At 40.6% G+C, this 20,709-nt stretch overlaps 3 protein-coding genes and 1 non-coding gene across 5 annotated transcripts in view; 2 read left to right on the forward strand and 2 right to left on the reverse strand.

Moving 5' to 3' along the window:
* zdhhc8b (zinc finger DHHC-type palmitoyltransferase 8b) overlaps positions 1-6,063 on the forward strand; it is a 59,330-nt gene extending 53,267 nt beyond the window's left edge. The window contains exons 6-11 of the mRNA XM_053325918.1: positions 235-326; positions 1,425-1,557; positions 2,180-2,285; positions 3,361-3,467; positions 3,564-4,633; positions 5,177-6,063. Coding sequence (XP_053181893.1) covers positions 235-326; positions 1,425-1,557; positions 2,180-2,285; positions 3,361-3,467; positions 3,564-4,633; positions 5,177-5,309 — 1,641 coding nt within the window. The 3' untranslated portion in view covers positions 5,310-6,063. The remainder of the gene's footprint in view (positions 1-234; positions 327-1,424; positions 1,558-2,179; positions 2,286-3,360; positions 3,468-3,563; positions 4,634-5,176) is intronic.
* Positions 6,064-8,514: 2,451 nt separating this feature from the next.
* ranbp1 (RAN binding protein 1) lies at positions 8,515-13,221 on the reverse strand. Its single transcript, XM_053325431.1, has 6 exons — positions 13,103-13,221; positions 11,491-11,624; positions 11,172-11,329; positions 10,655-10,783; positions 10,344-10,421; positions 8,515-9,759 (listed from the first exon to the last, which is right to left on the reverse strand). The coding sequence occupies exons 1-6, from the start codon at positions 13,115-13,117 to the stop codon at positions 9,611-9,613; spliced, it is 663 nt and encodes a 220-aa protein (XP_053181406.1). The 5' UTR covers positions 13,118-13,221; the 3' UTR covers positions 8,515-9,610.
* On the reverse strand, positions 9,884-10,012 carry LOC128365546 (small nucleolar RNA SNORA77). The gene has a single exon (XR_008321838.1). It is a non-coding gene; the product is annotated as a small nucleolar RNA SNORA77 (small nucleolar RNA).
* A 968-nt stretch (positions 13,222-14,189) lies between the features above and the next one.
* Positions 14,190-20,706, forward strand: trmt2a (tRNA methyltransferase 2 homolog A). Of its 2 annotated transcripts, none has more exons than XM_053325030.1 (12): positions 14,190-14,240; positions 15,295-15,906; positions 16,211-16,319; positions 16,994-17,175; positions 17,388-17,502; positions 17,628-17,743; positions 17,854-17,965; positions 18,078-18,200; positions 18,356-18,431; positions 19,279-19,395; positions 19,486-19,582; positions 19,974-20,706. In XM_053325030.1, the coding sequence occupies exons 2-12, from the start codon at positions 15,299-15,301 to the stop codon at positions 20,149-20,151; spliced, it is 1,833 nt and encodes a 610-aa protein (XP_053181005.1). In that variant the 5' UTR covers positions 14,190-14,240; positions 15,295-15,298; the 3' UTR covers positions 20,152-20,706. The 2 variants fall into 2 exon arrangements, with proteins under 2 accessions (XP_053181005.1, XP_053181004.1); XM_053325029.1 differs by having other exon boundaries at positions 14,196-14,254.
* The last annotated feature ends 3 nt before the right edge of the window (positions 20,707-20,709 follow it).

The following is a 20,709-nucleotide window of genomic DNA, read 5'->3' on the forward strand; positions in this document are numbered from 1 at the left end:
GCTGCTGATAGTTAGCACACACTCAGTGAAAGTAATGAAACAAATGCTAATGACCAGAGGAGATACACACAAGATATGTGATGCTTGAACAACATGAATTACCTTTTTCTGTATTCAAGCACTGGTCCTCTGCGCCTATATGTATGCATGTGTGCGTGTACATGTGTGTGTGTGCACACTGTGGCCTTGTGCTTTTCTTGCTGCTGACGCTAAACAAGGCAATATGTTCCTCAGGTGACGGGGAAGTTTCGTGGAGGAGTAAATCCCTTCACCAAGGGTTGCTGTGGCAACGTGGAATATGTCTTATGTAGTCCTCTGGCTCCTAGGTAAGATTTTTACACATCTGTATGCACAGTAGATGCTTTTCAGGGTTTGTTCTTTTATTACATATTCTTAATAATACTTCATGAATAGTCATGTATTCCTGTTTTTTTTTCATATTCCCTAAACACACAAAGCACTTGAAAAAATATGCATGTGTTTGTTTGAGCAGATTTGTGTGTATAATTATGTATGTGTATCGTGGTTGTGGCTCAATAAAACAGTAACACCAGAGCAGCACCATTTAACTGGAGTAAAACTGTACGTGTGTGTGTGTGTGTGTGTGTGTGTGTGTGTGTGTGTGTGTGTGTGTGTGCGTGTGCGTGTGCGTGCGTGAATAAGTGTGTGCACGTGCTCTGAGGTGGTTGTGTATTAGTGTGTATCCCGTTCTGCTTGAAAGCAGCCAGCATCCCTGGGGGTAGGCAGATGGCTGAGAGAATTGAATCACTCTTTAGAACAACAGCTAATGGGAAACGGAGCAGAGAGCTAGTTTACATGCTTTTTTTTTTTACAAACACGTATCATCACTAAGACCCACAACACCAATTTCATAACCTATCGAGATAGGTCCCATTCTGTAAAAATCAACAGTGTGACCGCAGAGACACAGTAGCAGCTGGGGGTGAAATGCTGTTAAGTTGTTGTACAGCCACTGATAGAGGTTTTTAGATTTACTGAACCATTGACTCAAAGGATGCTGGACCTGACTTCTACTGAATGAACTCTTAGAAGACTTTTAAATCTGACAGTAAAGCAGAAACTTTTCATTTAGCAATGTGGAATTTTTATGGAGAGGGTGAATACTGCATGACTATAAATAAGTCTTTTAGTCTTAATTCATAATAAATTTGACTACCCAAGTTTCCACACTAATCATTAAACATTCATAGATATCACAGTGACAACTCTCTTAATAGTGAAAAGACCATGTCAAACTCGCGTAAGTGCTATTTTTCAGTTGGGAAATTTAGTTTGAAATGTCTGTGGGAGTGTGTAACCCAGTGGGATTTAACAAAGTAATCTGATGTAATATGCACTGTATTATATATGTTTAAAAGGCCAACCTGGGTTAAACTTATTTGATCATGCAAATCGCCGTGCAGGTACATGTTGGACCCCAGGAAAAAGCCTCATGTTAAAATTCAGCCCCCGTTCATCAGACCAGACTTCTCGGACAGGCAAATCACCATCAAGATCAGCGACAACGGCATCCATAGCACCATCATTAGCTCCAAGGTCAGTTGTTCACAATTCCTTTCAAGCTTTTTTCTAATATTTATCATGTTCACCATATTCTCTTGCTTTATTCCCGTACTCACGTCTAACACTTTGTAACATGGTGTTTCCCTAATCCTGTTACTAGTGTCTCATTTGAGAGCAGGCTTACACTCTGGGAAGCAAAATAAGAGGATACCTCACTGAAGTCATATATGCTAGAGAATTTCCCATTTGATGTAATTAGACCATTGATGTCAAAGCATCATCACATACATCACATTAGTGGCGGAAAAAATGACATACATTATAGTTGACCATTGTCCAACACCATATGTTTTAGTGATGCCATTGGTTCTTCTTAAAGTGTGGAGTGATTAACAACTTCCAGAGGTTTGGAAATTGTATCAGAAAGGTAGTCTATGGTACTTTAATGCTTCAGTAGGCTTCACCTTTACCAACTCCCATCAACTACTGCAAACACTTTTTTTTTAAGCTAATGAAATGCAGAGTTGCTATTCTGCAACCATCTTTGAGCGTTGTGCTGGTGCATCCCCAATGCAAACACATGCACTTCTCTATTTCATCTGCTGTTCCTCCACCTGTTTCGGATGCTTTTAATACCCTCCTCTCTTCCCTGTAGTCCAAAGTAAGCCTGGACCGTCTGGATGAAAAAGAAACCCAGCCACCGCTGCCACCCAAAGCTGACAGGTTCAACCAGCTGAAAAGCCAGCTGACCTCCAGCGAAGGTAAGAAACACAGGAACACAACTCCTTTCCCATTCCTTCTCCTATCAGTCATCGTCGATCCCATTTGTCTTTCCTGTCCGGGCTGTATCAACTGGCAATTCCCCAAACTCCCTTTTTAGATCACCGTTGTCCCAGTATGTGATTTGGAGCTAGTTTAGGCTGATGAATGTCCATCCCAATGGTGTTTTCATGCCAAGCCAAAGAATAGGTGTGATTTGTAGTGATGAGGCTAACCCTGTTCACTGAATCAGTACCAGATTTGTGATGTGATGGAGAGATTTCAGAGTGAATCATTGCAAGATGAATCATCGCCTTTTTTTTCAATGGCTATAGAGGGATGGGAGAGGAATATGGCTTAGAATCAGGATTGTAACTAAAATGACAGATTGCCTTTGAAAGTCATCCACCTTAATGAGTAATTGTGAAGGATGCTATTACAATGGCTGTTTCACAGCTAAGGGTGTTAACCAATGGTTCTTTTATACTGTTGCATTTAATAGCAAGAATATTCAATAATATATAGTGGAAACCATCAATAGCAGATTCCCTCCAGAGGATTCTCAGTGTCATGGTGCATTATGTTAGGGAGTGAACACTTTCCGTTCTTCCACGGAGCACTACTGATGCCTACTGGTCATTTAAAGTACTGCAGTTGGTCTAAATGGATTGCCTTCCTTGTCATCTTACACATTTTATGAGCGGTGATTATTTGTGTAAGGTGTCCCTTGCATATCCTTCAAAAACTCATATACCAGGCAGCACAGGTGCAGCAATTTGCTGAGAAGCACATAGGGGGTTTGTATTTTGCTCAAGGGTCAGTTAGCTCATCAAGGATGGACAGCTGGATCAGGAATCAAATGTGTTACATAATGTATGAGATGTAGAATGGACTCTTACCGTAAGACCTGTCTCCCACTCAGATACATCTTTTTTCTGTAGGGATGGTAATGGTGTTGCTTTCAGGAGCTAAATCCCTGCAGCCTCTTTACTCCAATGTTAGAAAACAGTTCTACGGTTTTGTGTCTTTATCACAGTAGTGTTGAACTCTGGTCTTCTTTCTTTGTGTGTATTGTAGAAAGTTCTCTTTCTGGTAAGACCCACCCTTCCACTCCAGCCATGTACAAATTCAGGCCATCCTTTGGCACCATGCCGAAAGTCCACTACCACACTGCTGGAGAGAAGGTAAGACATGATTTGTGTTAAGCAAAAGTATCACAGCTGTAGTTGTTGAAGATAAAGAGTCTGATGTGTCATTCCTTTTTGCTGTTTGCTCCTCAGATTATTATGCCAGATGAGCGGAAGACTTCAGCAATCATGGAAGAGGGTGTGCGTGGTCATGACTACCGCTCTGAGCCAAACCTGGACTTGCCTGAGTACACCAACGCTCCCCTCCACCGCACCTTCAAGTCCTCTCCCCTCCAGCTGGACTCTGACCTCAACTCCCGCTCACTCAGCCTGAAGCAGGCTCACCGTCGACCGGAGAAGGGGCAGCTGCCGGCCCTGCAGCCCCAGACAGTCACCTCCACCCCTTACAAGAGTGTCTTCTCTCCCAACACACTCTCCAACCGTAATGGAAGCCTGTCCTATGACAGCCTGCTCAACCCTAGCATCTCCCCAGCCACTGCCAGTGAGTGCATGTCCCACCGTGGTATGCCCTCCATGGGGTTCCACTCGCCCTACCTGCCCACCAAAATGTGCCACATCCGGGAACCTGAAATGCAGAGGCAGCAGGTTGCCCCCACTTACAGCCCAGTGATGCCACCCAGGGGGATGGGCAGGCAATCCCCTCACCCACGGGACAGGGACCCATCTCCAGTGCGCTACGACAACCTCTCCCAAACCATCATGGCTTCCATCCAGGAGCGAAAGGAGATGGAGCAGAGGGAGAAGCGGCAGATGCTGCACGGGCGCTCTCAGACCCACATCTACGCCCAGGACTCTGGCATGTTTGAAGGCTCAGGGGGGTATGGCCTACCCCCAAATCCTTGTCACCAAGATGGGCCTCGCGTCCCCGGCTCCAGAGGACCAACACCCCCGGCCTATGGAGGCTCCAGAGACAACCTGATGGGGGTTGGGCTGGTGAGCTATGGCCAGCGAACCCCTGTGTTGCGCCATGCCGGCTCCACTCTGGGCCGTGCCCCTAGGACTTCATCCACCTCCCTACACACAGATCACAGTAGTTCCAACAGCAGCCAGGGTAGGGCCACTGGCCTTGAGGGTCTTTATCGCTCTCCAGCCCACCAGCCACACTCCCCTGCTATGTCCCGATCCCCCTCCTACTCCCATCAGAAACTCTCATACATCAGTGCCCTTGAGAGGACAGACTCACCTCGTCTGGGGGGCCCAAGGTATGAAACCTAACGTATCCCTCTGGAACTGCATGCATTCTCTGAGCTGAGGGGGACTGGTGGGCTTTGAATGTATTCCCACTGGAAGCCCTACTCCTTCTGCTGGACAAAACCAGTGATTTGTGGGCAATAGTGTACCTCAGTGTAGTCCTTACTGAGGCAATGTGTAGAATTTGTATATGGTGTATAATATTTGTCCAACTCTTTGTCCATTTATTCATAAGTTCTGTCCGGTGTGGATTCTTGTGTGTTCTGTTATTGGATTTGTTGGCCTTTCAAGAAAAATAGCCGTTTTTGTATTCTTTCATGAATGCCGGATGAATAAAGTTGTGTGACTTCTCATTTCTTTTTTCTTTGCATGCCTTTTATCTACTCGTCTAACACCTCCAAGTCTTTTGCTTCACTAACAAGAACACTCTCATCATTCAAACTAATGCATGTCGCCCCAACCCTGTTTGGTTTGACCGACCAATCATCACCTATATTGTTGAATCAATGTCTCTCTGTGTTGAATCAAGTTCTTGTTCTTCTCTTTCCATTCAGAGAGGCCATGAAAATTAATGGGCAGATGGACTGCCACCCGAGTGCCCAGGGTTCCACCCTCAGCCCCAGTCGCCACAGTAACGTCAAAAAGGTGACAGGTGTAGGAGGCACCACCTATGAGATATCAGTGTGAGCAGGGACACTGCATCCACCTGCAACGACAACGACCACCCTGATGCAAAGAGATTCTCCCCTCTGTTATTTTTGTGAAGTCTAGATAATGGCAAGTCAGGGGCACATAGCACTCTGTTTTGGGGTTATCGTCCAATCACAGGATCTGTCTGCTCTTGTGAAGGCCTGTCTAGCCAAATGCCCGAGTGTGTTTGTAACCGAGGGGGTTGGTTGTCAGTTGATACCACTGCAAGCTGTATGTGTGAGACGTGTCTTGTCGTTAACATTTTGTGGCTCATCATCTTGGTCGTAAGAGTGGACCGTCCAACAGATTGTCAATATTATTACTGTTGCCTCTCAGCTGTGGTCATACGTTGTTCCAAATGTCACACACAAACTTTGTTCCAGCGAGCGTTAAAAAAAAGGCTGGACAAAAAACACTGCAGATGAATTAAACACCGACATCCTCACTATGGACTTCTGTCAGAAGACTAATCCTTTTTCCAAGTCGATTGACGTCAAGGTGCTTCACATTAACCTGTACTGTTCATGTAATCTCCAGAGTATGTGATGGAGTTGTACAAGCTTTGAGAGAAAAGCGCAAGCGACACAATGAGAAAGCGAGATGAGAAGCTGGGAAAGAGAATATATATAGAGAGAGAAAGTCATCATATCATGTCTGGTGGTTGCATTCCGAATTCCAAATGAGAAATGCTTGCAGTTAATAAAAAGTAAAATAAACTGTCATTGTTTATATAAAAAAAAAAAAAAAAGAAGTTTTCTCAGGAATGAAAGCAACCAGCAGAGGTGCTAGTTGATAGTAATTCTTACAGTGAATGTCTTTGTCTCAGAGTGCAGATTTTTAGGGCTGGAATATAGCTTATCCCCCTTTACTCCCTTCAGGAAGGTGCAGTACATCATCAACGGCTTCTGTTTATTTTAGCCAAGTTCAGTGATTTCAACATGACCTATGAAACAAATGCTGGGCAGGTAGATTTACGTTCTGAAACATCAGAATACCTCATTCAAACGTTCAGAACGAGTCCAGCCTTGCACAACCAAAACAACTTTTCTTTAATTTTATGTCTAACAAAAAAAGAAAAAAAGGTTTAGTATGTAAGTTATGTTTGAGTCTCATTGTGTTATAATAATTGGAATGGGAAGGACGCAGAGAAACAAGCCATTTTCCATGTAGTAAAATGAAGATAACTGGTGACCCATTCATTATTTGTATTTTTTTTTTTATGGATTTGTTTCCTTTTTATATACCCAACCTTTCAAAAGGTATGTTTGATGCATCTTTTTTTTATACAGATACTTAAGCCTGGAATGGATGTTTTACTTTGAGTGGAGTTTTTTTTTTCTTTTTTGATAAATTATAGATTCAGTAAATGAATGAGATCATGAATAATGGGTAAAAGCATAAATATAGCTTGTTCTACCTTGCAGTGTAAACAAAATGTATACTGAAATGTAATCTGTGATGATGAGGAAGTCTAATATTTAAAGCTCAGCCCTTGATTGGTGAACAGTCATATGGTTTAAATTGGATTGTCAGCTACATCTCTGTGGTCCGTGCCTCTGCTATGACACAATGGTTTGGGCAGAAAATGAGCTGTTTAGAAGTCAAGGACTGGACTTTCAATAAAAGCTGCCTTGAGATTTCAGTGCCAAAAAAAGCCCCCCTGCCCCCCCCCCCCCTCCTCCTCCCCTCCCTTCATTTCTCAAAAACAATGACATCATGTAGACTGAAGATGTTCCATATATCAACTTGCAGCAGCTGTCTGGTACAGCAAAGTATTTTTTTTTTTGTGGTTTTGCTGTTAATTGGAAAAAAAAGGCTCATGGAAACATTAATTACTTTTGACCAGAAAAAAAAACAAAACAAAAAAAAACATGATAATATCTAAGTGGGAGGTTTTTATTTCTGTTTTGCAGCAACTAGACATGACAAAACATGCCAGAATTCACACGGACATTAATTTGTTGATTTGGTCCAGCTACATTTGCATTAAGAATAAACCATTGTTGCCTTTTGAGAGGAAAACTTATGTTTCGTACACAGTGAAATATGGCTAGTTGAAACTCTATTACAATTAGGGACAATGGAATACAAGGAATGACAGCAGTGTTGTGCACATTACTCAGCAAAATCTATCAGGACTGACACAGACTGGGTAAACTTAAATATTACAACACTGTTCTGGAAGAAAGGCCAATGTACAAGGTAATAGCATAATGTTGAAACCACGTTACTTTTTGTTTTAATCGGATGTCTATGATTTGATTAACTTCCCATTTCTGATACACTGAATTAATTTTTCCCCCTGCAGAAATCAGTGTAAAAGGCAAGTTGCTGTGGTGGAGTGTTGCTTGCTGGCAGGGTTGGGCATGCTATGAAAACTCAGTGTTATAGTTATAACCTTCAGCTAGGATGGTCTCCCTTCTAAAAGGTCTCACCCAGCTGCCTTACCATGAACACAGTAATGTGAACACAGGACGATCTAATTCTGTGTCCCTGAACAGTTTGAATGGTTTCTTCTGCTATAAGGCTGAGGTATACAGGGCTACTTTCTTTTTGGCAAATATGAAGACTATCTAACTGAAGCATCTTGAGCATAAGCTGTTGAGATGTTGAACATTGCCTGAAAATAACCCTGTCTATCCTGACCTTCAGAACCCCCCGTTTGACCACATATCAAAACACTATCGATGTCATTCCTCTTTAAGATGACTGCCATTAGTCCAATGTTCTTTGATTGGGATGGACATCACTGCAGGTCAGGGACCATTCCTGACAGTCAGCAATGAACCTGCTCAATCAGCCACAAGCTGGTTTTGTTTTCTGAAACTCAAATATAAAAAAAAGTTCAATATGTATTAAAATATAGAATATACTATAAATGTACATGCGTTCCTATTTTTGTGAAGAGGAAATATTTCCCAATGACTTGAGCAGAGTAAATAAAAGTTTCCAACTCTTTGAGTGAATGAGATTGATTCTTGTTAATACAAAAAAGGTAGCATGAGGAACACCTGCACATCAATACATAGACCATTGTTTTAGGCTACACATTTACAAAAATAAAAGTCAAAATGCAAATTGAAAAACTTGAGCAGAACTGTTTGCATACAACAGTCAAACTTATTGCAGCTCATATCACTTACAACTTTGATCATTAGCTATTCTCAGGAAACAAGTGATTTTTTATATGAATGCAAACATGGTCTTTGACAGCGTTTTATTCGAAGGTGGAGGAAACATTTCAAATCATTTGAGTGCAAATGAGAAGTAACATTTCATCCATGTACATGTATTTACAGATGCACTGGCACTTAGATGCACTTAAGAGGCAAGGTTAAGAACTCAATTAGTGGAAAGAAAAGGAAAGGGTGGTGAGCACACAGATCAGATAGGGCACACTCTGTTACATATACTCTACATGCTTGAAAGTCTGGGAATGTTAGGATCTAAAGAATACAAACTTGATTTCCTTGTAAGGAACTTTAAGTCAGAGCGTAGCTGCGCCAAACTCTGATGAACCGTTGACTTTGGACTTAATATTCAGATATTTAAAAAGGAGGAAAAAAAAAAAAAAAAAAAAAGCTTAGCTAAGTGCATCTGATCCCCTGTCAGTCAGCTGGACACTGTAATCTGCAGCGTGCATCTGACGCTCCTTAACTGTCTGGAGTGGGTTCCTCTTCATAGCAGTTTCCAACAGAACTGAAATAAGAGGGAACCTAGAATGAACTATTTCTACAAGGCATCCACTGAGAAGTCTTCGCCTTACTTGCTGTGTTCTAACAGTGGAAGCATGGACAGTGGACAGGATGAGAAGGCCCACTGAGATGCATCAGGGGATTTTCTATATTTTTGAATGCACCTCCATAATGCCTGGACCCTGACCCTGTGCTGCTAACAAGCAGGCTACATTATCCTCTCCCCCTACAAACAAACTCTGCTTCAGAATAAACAAAACAAAAAAATAATACCCCAATGTGGGAATTATCACTATCACAAGCCTCTTTTCACAGTTTGTCAAAAGTAACATTGAACTGTAGATGACAAGGATGGAAAGCGTGGCATTCCATGGTGCAAAGAGGAAAAGGGGTGGGAGGGAAAAGGGCTTCTTTTTTCCATAAATTCACTATCTTTTTTTTTTCCTCAGTGGCATCAAGGACTTGTGATCTTGAGGCAAAACAGATTAAAAAAAAAAACAACTAATAATATGCAAGTGTCCAAATTCAGTTCATTTAGAGTCTATTGTAGAAAAAGAGGAAAAAACTGATAAATTGAAGATCTGCAAAGCGAGTTCTTGGTTTTCAATTCTTCTCCTCGGCCTTCACCTCCTTTTTCTCATCTTCTTTCTTCTCAGTCTTTTTGTCCTCTTCCTTCTTTTCCTCTGATGCCTTGTCCTTTACAGAGAGTTCCTCCAGCTTGTCTGCCACTTTGTTTGCGCTATCAGTGTCACCTGTGGCAGAACAGTGAAATGTATTGTCAACAACACTGCTATCAAAATTTGAATACGACTCTACTACTACTACCACCACAACCATACATTCATACAGCCACTATATTAATTCATGATCTTAGGTGGTAATGTAGCAGAACAAACTGACACCAGCCTTTCAGAAAGCCAGTAAAGTGTTAGATTCTGCATGTTCATGTAGCAGACAGAAAAAGTTCCAGGCTGGAGGGAGCAGCAAAGAACAGAGTGAGTCTGCATACTCAGCAAGTGAAAAGATTTAATGTTACCACTAGTTTGACCCTGGAGGCCTGTCTTACTATTAACAGATACAATAGACATGGTAGGGAGGGATCACAGGGATATACGGTGACACTGAGCACAACACACTCTGCTAGGGGTTCTGAAAATAGTGAATACTGGCATGTTGCCATATAAACTGAAGTGCAAGCCCTAGTGTACCACTGGGGGCAAATGTTTAACCATTTGCTATGTGAAATGACATTAACATATTTTTCCAGATACATTAAATCTCAGCTGCATCTCAGAATTAAAACATATTCTATGAGGAAAATGCTTCATGTGCCTACCTGTTCCCTCTGTACCCTCTTGAGATTTTTTGACCTCCTCCTTGCACTCATCAAACTTCACTTTGAACTTCTGAGCATCTGTGAACAGAACAGAGCATTAGCAGATATTCACATCATCATTTATAATGGCTTAAGTCCTGCTGCATTGACAAATGGAGAAAAACATGAAAAAAAGCAGCTGTGGTTAGTTGCAGGAAACGGGCCTCTAGCAGCCGATGTGTTGCTGCAGTGTAAAAACCATATAATCCAAATTTAACACTGGTTTGGATACCTTTCCACCGTGATACTGTATTTGATTGGCAAACACTTACTTTCTGCATTTAAAAAGCGTATTGCCAGAAGTTCAGGTTTGGGGCATTCGTCAGCATAATCTGCTAGTGTGTTCCACACCCAGGCCCTGTCACTGCCTGCGTTGGGCTTCAGCTCCATCATGGGTACAACTGCAGTTCACAAGAGGAGAAACAAGGTAAATGTATAAAAGGCAGAGACATAAAAACAAGTACAGTTCAGTTTGGTTTAATTTCTGTTCTTACCAGCCAGTAACCCATGTTTACATACTGGGGAGGTCTCATTACATTTGTCCTCCTTTCACTGTACTGTGCTTGAATTTACAGACATGCATTATGAAGTCTGAGCAAATATTATGCTCACATAAATAACTAGGGAACCTAACTATTATAGTTATAAGTATCTGTAATACAAATTCATACATGTACAATCTGCAGTTTGACACACTTTCCTAAATGTGCCTTATGATTGATAATATTTGCTTCCTTCATAACTCTGTTGTATGAAATTAAATGAATAATACTGGTCAACTTGACTTACTGTTGTGATTGGCACAAATCTTCAAAGTCCGGTCTCTCCTCATCAGGAGGCGGATTGTGCCCTTCTCTCTATGTTTCAGCAGCTTGACGTCACCAGTGCCTCTCTCCTTCCACTCGGGAGGTTCGTTCTCAGAGGCAAACCGATATAGTTTAGCCCGCCTGACAAAACAAGAGCACGCTTCATTAACGGGACGCCACTGGTAATGTTTGGCTTACCAAGCCATCACATGCTGACCAGCAAATATCCAAATTAAACCGGAACACTGACAATGTGACAATTAACCTACAAGAGAACAAAGAACACTGTTAAATAAACTCACATTTTAAAGAGTTCCTCCTCATCCTCTTCTAATGTTTTCACATCCTGCTCAGGAAGGGACACGATGGGCTCAAATTGGGGATCATGATTGGAGTCCTCTGTGCCGTCTACAGAGGTTTCGTGGTCTTCCTGGTCCTAAAATGAAAAGCAAAAACATTTCCACTTATTAGAATAAGACATTCAGAGTCAGAGAAAGTAATGCGGTGTGCCGTAAAGGTCAAATATACTTTAAACCTCACTGGGACAAAGTGAGATGTGACAACTGACCAACAAGCGATGAGTGCCTCAATGGGGGGATTTAAGAGCTCATTGGTGAAGTATAGCTTTTGTAGGGGGGGGGGGGGGGGGGAACTGACAAAGCCTTTTGTAACTGGCTGTTGCTGAGTTAAGCATCTTTAAAGCAAGATGGGGTTAGATGATCTCACGTTGATGTGTGGAAGATTAACTATACATCATTCTATATTACACATAACAAAAACTTGCTTTTCCCTCCTTTAAAAAAAATGGCGACAAAGACACCAATGCACATTCAAGAAAGCAAAATCATAGTCTGTAACAATGGGAGAGGAGCCCTACGTGAGCAGACACGACACGCAACAGCATATTCTAGCATATTATCCTTTCCAATTTAGCCAGTTAGCAACACAGCATGCTGCATGAATCTCAATGTGAGGCTGAAGTCTGCGACGTAGCCACAGAGCGGAAAAGCTACATGATGCTACTGGCGTTAAATATTCCGCAATATCGCTACAAATCGTTTAAAAATGATGTTAGGCCACTGTTTTGAAAGATGACATGGATATAATAAAATGGTTAGTCTTGTCGCATTTACGTTTCACTTCTGTAGGGCCTGTAAATAGTTTTTAAACTTTAGTTTTGCTGAGAAAACTCATACCTAGCTCAGTGCTGAGGCCTTTTCACTAGCAGGCTAAGCTAACCGCTGCTCATCCAGCCCCCCGGGGTGTGTAACTAAACAGCACTGCGTTTTATTCGTCAGGGAACATAGCTGACACGATACTGGAGGTAGCTCACACTCCATTTTATGTCTACTTGTTAGTGTATAATCTGTCTAATAATCCGGCCACCTGCGCCCTCATACCTAAACTAACATTTAGCTAATTGAAGTTAGCCATCGTTGTGCTGAGCAGACAAAAGGCAGGAGCCACAGCACACTTCATTTACTTGGGTTAGAAGATAGCAAATAAACACCTTCTCCATTCAAACACCTGCTAGTGGAATGTAACAGTTAGTGGTGTTTTCCAGATATGCAGAATGCGAAGCTAAACGTTAACATGCTGACCGGCTGCACACTTCACAGCACTTCTGTGTTCACTAACTCCAAAGAAACGAGTCGAGAATGAAACATTGCGCACACTGAACTACAACACACATTAAACACGTCTGCCAGACAGTTTTATACTTTCATTACAGTTTACAGCATTGAAATAATCAACACATTTAGCTGATCTGGCATCACGAAAGACATCATTGTCTCGTAGCTTCCTTTACAAACTTTGACGAATGATATGACACATTAAACAGCGCGTTTGTGAATAAATTCCGATTTCAAAGCGAACATAACACATTAGATGGCCTAAAAAACGTGAGCTCACCTTCGGGTCTGCCATATTAATGTAGATGTTTGTAGATTATGGAAGTTGTTTGATAGATTCAAATCCCAAACTGGCCGCCGTTCCCCTTCAGTTACTCTCACTTCCTGCTGCTGCTTTTCGCGCGCCGAATCTCCTACGTAATCCCGCACGTGGTGACTGGCTGCGTCACACTTGCCACAAGTGTATTTCTTTATGTTATGTTTCTATATACTGTCTCTCTATATGTTATGTTTGTATATACTCTGTGTCTTAATATGTTATGTTTGTATATACTGTGTGTCTCTATATGTTATGTTTTCTATATACTGTCTCTCTATATGTTATGTTTCTATATACTGTCTCTCTATATGTTATGTTTCTATATACTGTGTGTCTTTATATGTTATGTTTCTATATACTGTCTCTCTATATGTTATGTTTCTATATACTGTGTGTCTTTATATGTTATGTTTTCTATATACTGTCTCTCTATATGTTATGTTTTCTATATACTGCATCTCTCTATATGTTAAATCTGCATCACATGGCATATATCTGTAAATGAGACTAAATACTACGTTTTACTCATAATGTACCTATTTTAATTAATGGAACGTATCTACATTGTTAACTTAAAAACAAAATGCAAATTATAAATAATGAACCAATTAAAAAACACAATGTTTTGAATAAACAAACAAGAATATATGCACAAAAATAACCACAGAATTAAGTGTAATAAAGTGACAGTTTAAAGTATCAGCAGTAAAATGTACTTAAAGTATTAAAGTAAAAGTAGTCATTCTGCAGCGACTGATATATTATTATATATGACATCATTAGATTATTAATTCTGAAGCATCAGTGTTAGATCTGCATGTTACTGTTGTAGCTGCTAAAGGTGTATGTATATAAATGTATACATTTATTGTTGAATGGGAACAAGAAATCCTGTGCATGTACAGATGAGCCAGGTCCACAGCATACAGTCTATGGTCCAGGTCCACAGCATACAGTCTATGGTCCACAGATGAAACAGTGGACGTGAGCTCATGTCTTGATGACGCTGCCGCTTTAAACAGTTGAGAGTTCACGGAAGCAGCACGTGGTCACATCAACATGGCAGCGCGCTGACTGTTAGTGAGGAGTAGAGCTGCAGGTAAACCACACACGGTAAGAAACACTCAAAACATTACGTGGACTTTTTAGTTAATGTCACCATTCACTATATTTAACATGACAGGAAACGACACATCGTCAGATATAAAAATAGATAGCCTACTAACGAACTGCTTTGTGTAAACAAGAAAGAAAGCAGTGAGTCAGTGTTGAGCTGGCATTACATACTGTACATCTATTAAGCTGTGTAGCTAATAAAAAGCTGTTTATATGACACATAGTATATTTTTTATATAGTTACTGTATCTATTATCTCACATGCCTCCTAAATATCGCTGCTTTTCCACTTATAATTATATTCATGCAAACATTGCCACTGAAAGTCAGGGTTATTATAGTTAACTAAAACTAGCAGTGGAAAAATAATTGAGTTAACTGAAAATAAAAGTGTTGTAATAAGCAAAAACTACAATGAACAATGCAAAACTAACTAATACTAAACTGAATGGCAGATAAAAAATCAGCTTAGTTTGAGTTTCCTTTTGATTTCTCTCTCCATTTTTACTGTAGTCTGTTCAGTTTGACTTGTTGAAATACCGGGCTAGTACCAGTAGGGAGAGCACAAACCCAGCTAACTTTACCTCAGTATCAGGCATTATTTCATCATTTTCAGCTTCTAATAATCAAGGCTTTCCTCCTTACCTGGAAAAATTAAAACGAAATAAAAACTAAACTAAAACTACTTAATCACTTGTTAAACTAACTAAAACTAAACTTAAATAAAAAAGCAAACTGTAAAATTATAATAACCCTGCTGAAAGTGGTAAGAAGACTCACAGCAGTGTTGAAAGCAGTAACTGTTAAAGGACAAGTTCACAATTTTACAATGAGGTTTTACACACTGTTATTATTCCTCATATTCATACTGGCTGGTAAAATATGTCCTTTAAATGTAGTTTCAATGTAAGCGATAAAAGCCAAAATATGTCAAGAAATTTCAATGTGCAGATATGTCCTTTTTAATCTTTGTTTTTATGAGTAAGATCAGTATCAGGCAGTCTTCTAACTAGTTTGATCATTTTATCACCAAACAGAGCCATGGCAGATGTTAGTAGCAGCCCTGTAGCTGATGCACAAGCTCCAAAGGAGAAGACTGATGATGTCCCCCAGGAGTCCACAGATGATGTCAAAGCTGAAGGAGAGAGCGAGGTGGCCTCTGACCCCAGCATGTACCGCTACATCAAAGAGGACCTCTTCACATCTGAGATCTACAAAGTAGAGATCAGGAACCTGCCCAAGTTCATCGGCTTCAATGACCTGAAGAAGTTCCTGGCCAAGCACAACCTTAACCCGCACAAGATCAAGCTGTTCGGCAGGCAGACGTTTGCTTTCGTCACCTTTAAGAATGAGGAGGAGCGTGACAAGGCCATGAAGATGGTGCACGGGATGCAGTGGAAGGGCCAGGTGCTGAGCGTCAGGCTGGCCAAGCCCAAAGCCGACCCCATCCTGAGGAAGAGGAGGCAGGAGGAGGGAGAGGGAGCAGGAGGAGGGCAGCCCCCTTCCAAGCGGACAGAGGGGGATGAGGAGGAGGAGCCGCTCAGTGTCAAGATCAACAATGTGGTGACTCCTCTGTGGAACGTGCCTTATGAGGAGCAGCTGAGGAGGAAGGAGCAGGAGGTGGTGGCGGTTCTGCAGAGGCTAGCCAAGTGAGTGACATCATTTATATAGAGTCCAGTCAGAGTACCATATGTTTTATAGAAGCTCCTGACAGCCAGTACTCTGTGGTGACATTCATTTTCATACTCATTAAAATGGGTACACTTGAAACAGCATTAATTTTATCACATTAAGTCTGTGTGTTTTGTTATCAGCCAAGCATCATTACTTAGATTTCACTGACTTAACATAATGGGGGAAAAAATGATGAACCTGCATGTGTCACATTTTGCAGAGGAAAAACTATACTCACTTTACAGTTGTTGCTAAATGTCGACTTGGTTTCTTTTTCAGGGAGATTGGTGGCACCAATAAAGCTATGCTGCCCTGGCTGTTTGCACAGAAAGGAAAATACAACAAAATGTGTTGTCCTCTGGAAGCTATTCGACCATCTCCCACACAGGTATGCCTCACTTTTTACTGAGATACACACATTACATGCACATTTTACCACAGAGCAGAAACAAATAGTTGATTAACTGATTTTCGATAATATTTGAGTCATTTTTCACGCCAAAATGTAAAAGCTTTGCAGGTTGCAGCTTCGCCAGTTTGAGGATTTGCTGCTTATCTTTGTTTTTATATGACTGGAAACTGAAGATTTTGGGGTTTTTGATGTTAATCGGACAAAACAGTCATTTTATAGACTGAACAATGAATTGATTTAACCAATAATGAAAATGATTGTTAGTTGCAGCCCTGCTTTCCAACATCAGCCAATGCACAGCTAAAAGATGTATACTTTTTTAGGGTTGCAACTAACTAACTCAGCTATTTTCATTATTTAATTGGTTGTTTTTCTGACTAATTCATTCATTTAATGTAAAAAATGGTGAAAAATGCTTGCCACAATTTCCAGAACCCCAGTGTGATCTCTTCAGATGACTTGTCTTGTCTCACCAACCGTCCAAAAAAACAAAATATAGTTCATTTACAGCAAAATAACAAAGAGAAAAACAACATATCCTCACATCTGAGAAGCTGGAAACACAGTTGTTTTCCACCTTTTTTATAAATGCAGCAACGTCTAATCCCTCTAACCCCCCGATCGTATTTCTTTAACTTTTATCTTGGCAGACAGAGTACAGAAACAAGTGCGAGTTCCTCATTTCAGTGGGTGCCGATGGCGAGGATAAGACCATCGGTTTCCGCCTGGGGAAGTATAAAGGTGGCTCGTGCTCCGTGGTGGGGCCGGCGGACACTTGCCACGTTTCGGCAGAGGCCAAGAGAGTCGTCAGCGAGTTCCAAAAGTTCATCAGGTTGACACAGACAAGAAACATTTTATAAATTTGTACCAAAGATCTTTTTAGTTATTCTTTTTTTAAATAATACATGAATTATTAAAATAATCAATTCCATTTTATAATATGAGTCAATGTGAAATTCTAGTTTAGTTTTAGTTTCATAATCAGTCACTTTCATGTATCTTAACACATTTCAAATTGTGGCCCCTCCATTATCCGACATGCAGAACGACACCGTACTCTGTGTACAGTCCTGAAACGTATGAAGGACACTGGAAGCAGCTGACTGTACGCACCACAAGGACCAAACAAGCCATGGCTGTAGTGTTCTTCAACCCACAGGTAAAGAAATGATATGTGTTGTAGTTAGAGCCGAGCAAACGCACCTTCAGTATCTCTCATTAAACCCTCGAAGTGTGTTTCTGTCAGTCTTTCTGCTGTTCTGACCTCTTGTTCTTTGACACTAGAAACTTGAGGAGGAGGAACTCAACGCATTGAAGAGCTCCATGAGGAAGTACTTCACAGAAGGAGAAGGGAAAGACAGCGGCGTCACCTGTCTTTACTTTGTCAGAGAGGGTCAAAGGTAACAAAGAAGAATCACGTTGCTCATTAAGTTACAATCAAGAGTAGACTACAAAAAATGTCCACATATACATACTGTAGATTGGGCTAAACTGTTTTTTGGCTGTTAAGGACTTCTCCTAACCCTGAAGACATGCCTTGTGAGTTGGTGGCTGGAGAGGGCTGCATTCACGAGGAACTACTCGGTCTAAAATTCAGAATATCTCCTCACTCCTTCTTCCAGGTAAGAAAGAGAAACAGCTTAATCGATTACTTTGTGGTTCTTACTGTAAACCTCCATGCACTTAACATCCTCACTTCCATTGCCATACTATAAATTGTGTGTTACCTGCCAGGTGAACACAGGAGCAGCAGAGGTACTGTACTCTGCAGTGGGGGAGTGGGCTCAGCTGGATGAGGACAGCACTGTGTTGGATGTGTGCTGTGGGACTGGAACCATCGGCATCTCTCTGGCTAAGGTAATGCTCCTATCAACCATGTATGTAGACACTACATTATACACATTTAAAGCCTTTATCAAAATTGGCACATTTGCTATTTGGGATATTTGTGATATTTGTGATATATATGGACTTTCTGGCATGCTGTGACCTCTTTGTTTTTTTCTCTCCAGAGAGTGAGGAAGGTGATTGGGATCGAGATGTGCCAGGAAGCAGTGGAGGACGCCAAAGTTAATGCAAAGCTCAACGGTAAAAGACCAGATCAAAGCAGCCAGTGGTCTTTAGTGTCATTTGCTGTGTAAACTGATAGGAATGAAACTGTTTGCACTGTTTCCATTATTACACGTATCAGACAACAGAAGCTCATTCTGGTAGATGGGTAAAACATAGTCCAGTGGCTTAACTCAGGTTTTCTGATATCATGAATCAGGCACACTTTTTTAACAGGGATAAATCACCATGGCAACTTGTGCTGAACAACTTAACCTGCTCCAGAGTAGGTTAACATCAGAGGATTGGATAACCTCTGACCAATCAAATCATTGTTTAAAAAAAAAAAGAGTTAGTGATAGCTGACAGTGTGAATGATTTTACATTCTGATCTCATCACTGCAGCTCAGAATAACATGAGAAACTCTGTATGATGATAATGGGGAATAAAAATGAAAGATTGTCTCTTATTGGAAAAATAATAATTGGCTCCTGTGATTATAACTGTACCATTTGGGTCAGATAGACCTCATCATTCATTTACTACTTTTCCACTCTTTGCTTCAGTAGCAGAAACAAGTCTGGCATTACTTAGCTTTTATGTGACATTCAGAATAGTTTCTTCATGCAACTAAGTAGCAAAAAATACTAACTATATACTAATAAGTCATATATTTAATAATTCCTACAATTCCTTTAAGCCTTAGCCTACTTTTTAATATGTGGAAATGATTTCTACTGTTTCTGATTACAAACGTTTACATTTCACTTTGTTGAATCTGACTTTTTAAAGATTTAAGTTGATTGTGATGATCTGATAATATTGCTGTGTGATTTTCCACCTCTCTGATTTATTGATTGGTTGTTAATCTGTTTGTATTTTAAGGTCTGAGTAATGTGGAGTTTCACTGTGGAAAAGCTGAGGATGTGTTCCCCAACATTCTCAACGCTCTCGTGTCTCCCAGCATCACAGCCATTGTGGATCCACCGAGGGCGGGCCTACGTGAGTAAACAAACAAACATACATATGACATTGAAATAAACTTACTCAAAGATTTGTCGCTGATCAATAGTTGTTGTCTTAATGAAACAGATTCCAAGGTGATACTGGCCATCAGGAGAGCAGAGCATCTGAAGAGGCTGGTTTATGTTGCCTGCAATGCCAAAGCAGCCATGACCAACTTCATTGAGTGAGTTATTACCCTTTTGGTTTCCAGCTTTTAAGCAGCAGTTAAGATTGATTATTAGCTCTCTTAACTGACTTGTATTAGTCTATTAAAGCCAGAATAAATGATACTGTCAAACCATTTTTAATGATGAATGCATACAATGGTAAATCTGTGTATAATCAGCAAATAGTATATTAAAGTTAAGGTTACAGCTCTAGTCTCTAGTCTTAGTTTTATATTTGAGTTAGTCCATTTATTGTATGTAATTTAGCCTTTTAATTGCATTTGTTTACCTACCTCATTGTTTTTTGTGTTTTGATTTGTCAAGCAGCTGGTATAATTATTTAATTTCTCTTTTGGGATTAATGAAGTTATCCATCTATTTTATGTTGGCATTTTTGTGTCTCATCAGCCTGTGCAGAGCGCCGTCCAACAGAGTTCATGGAGCTCCGTTCCGGCCGGTGCGAGCGATGGCCGTGGATCTGTTTCCTCAGACCATGCACGTGGAAATGCTCCTGCTGCTGGAAAGAGTGGACTACAATTCCCAGCAGCAGCAGACCAGCAGCAATCAGGAAGAGACTGCTCCTTAGCTTGTTTGAGGGAGCATGGGCTTCGATGTCCAATAGAGCTTTCCATACTGCACACACCCAGTACTCCCAACGAAAAATAATTATTCATAGCACTCTCTGTCAGTTGTACCTGTAAAGCCTTTCAGTCTTAAATTTAAATGGTCATTTATCACTCAACTGTAGCTTCATCTAGAGATGTACTGAACCTTTAATTTAGGTAAAGAGTCCAGTTTACTCTTATTATTGTTATGCAATATTCATTTGTACTTCTTGTTTAGTAGTTAATACAGTATGTGTTTGATTAAATGAGCTCTGGACTGTAATCATGGAATCATGTTGAGGTGTCCCTTAACCTAATGTGCCTTTAGTTTAGGTCAGCTACATTTTACAAGTTGCTATGTCAAGAGTTTCATTTTACCTGGATTTGAATTAGTTTGATTTTCCTCAGCTACACAACTGTAAGAGAATACTGCACTAATAAGTACCATGGAAGAAAGCGTTACCTATTAAAGTTCCACTTGGTTTGTAAATGGCCTTTTGTTTGACTATGTCATCATCCTGATAAGTGAATAAAAACAA

Source organism: Scomber japonicus, chromosome 9 (assembly GCF_027409825.1).
Source record: "Scomber japonicus isolate fScoJap1 chromosome 9, fScoJap1.pri, whole genome shotgun sequence".
Classification (NCBI taxonomy): domain Eukaryota; kingdom Metazoa; phylum Chordata; class Actinopteri; order Scombriformes; family Scombridae; genus Scomber; species Scomber japonicus.

Bases quoted from the DNA above. Each gene is read 5' to 3' on its own strand.
- ranbp1 (XM_053325431.1), bottom strand. The intron at 10,784-11,171 runs GTAAGTCAAGTT...TGTGAACTGCAG, and splicing joins GATTTGTGCCAATCACAACA to TTGTACCCATGATGGAGCTG. The intron at 10,422-10,654 runs GTAAGTGTTTGC...TTCTGTTCACAG, and splicing joins ACGCTTTTTAAATGCAGAAA to ATGCTCAGAAGTTCAAAGTG.
- trmt2a (XM_053325030.1), top strand. From the start codon at position 15,299: ATGGCAGATGTTAGTAGCAGCCCTGTAGCTGATGCACAAGCTCCAAAG. The intron at 17,503-17,627 runs GTAAAGAAATGA...CTTTGACACTAG, and splicing joins TAGTGTTCTTCAACCCACAG to AAACTTGAGGAGGAGGAACT. The intron at 19,396-19,485 runs GTGAGTAAACAA...TTAATGAAACAG, and splicing joins TCCACCGAGGGCGGGCCTAC to ATTCCAAGGTGATACTGGCC.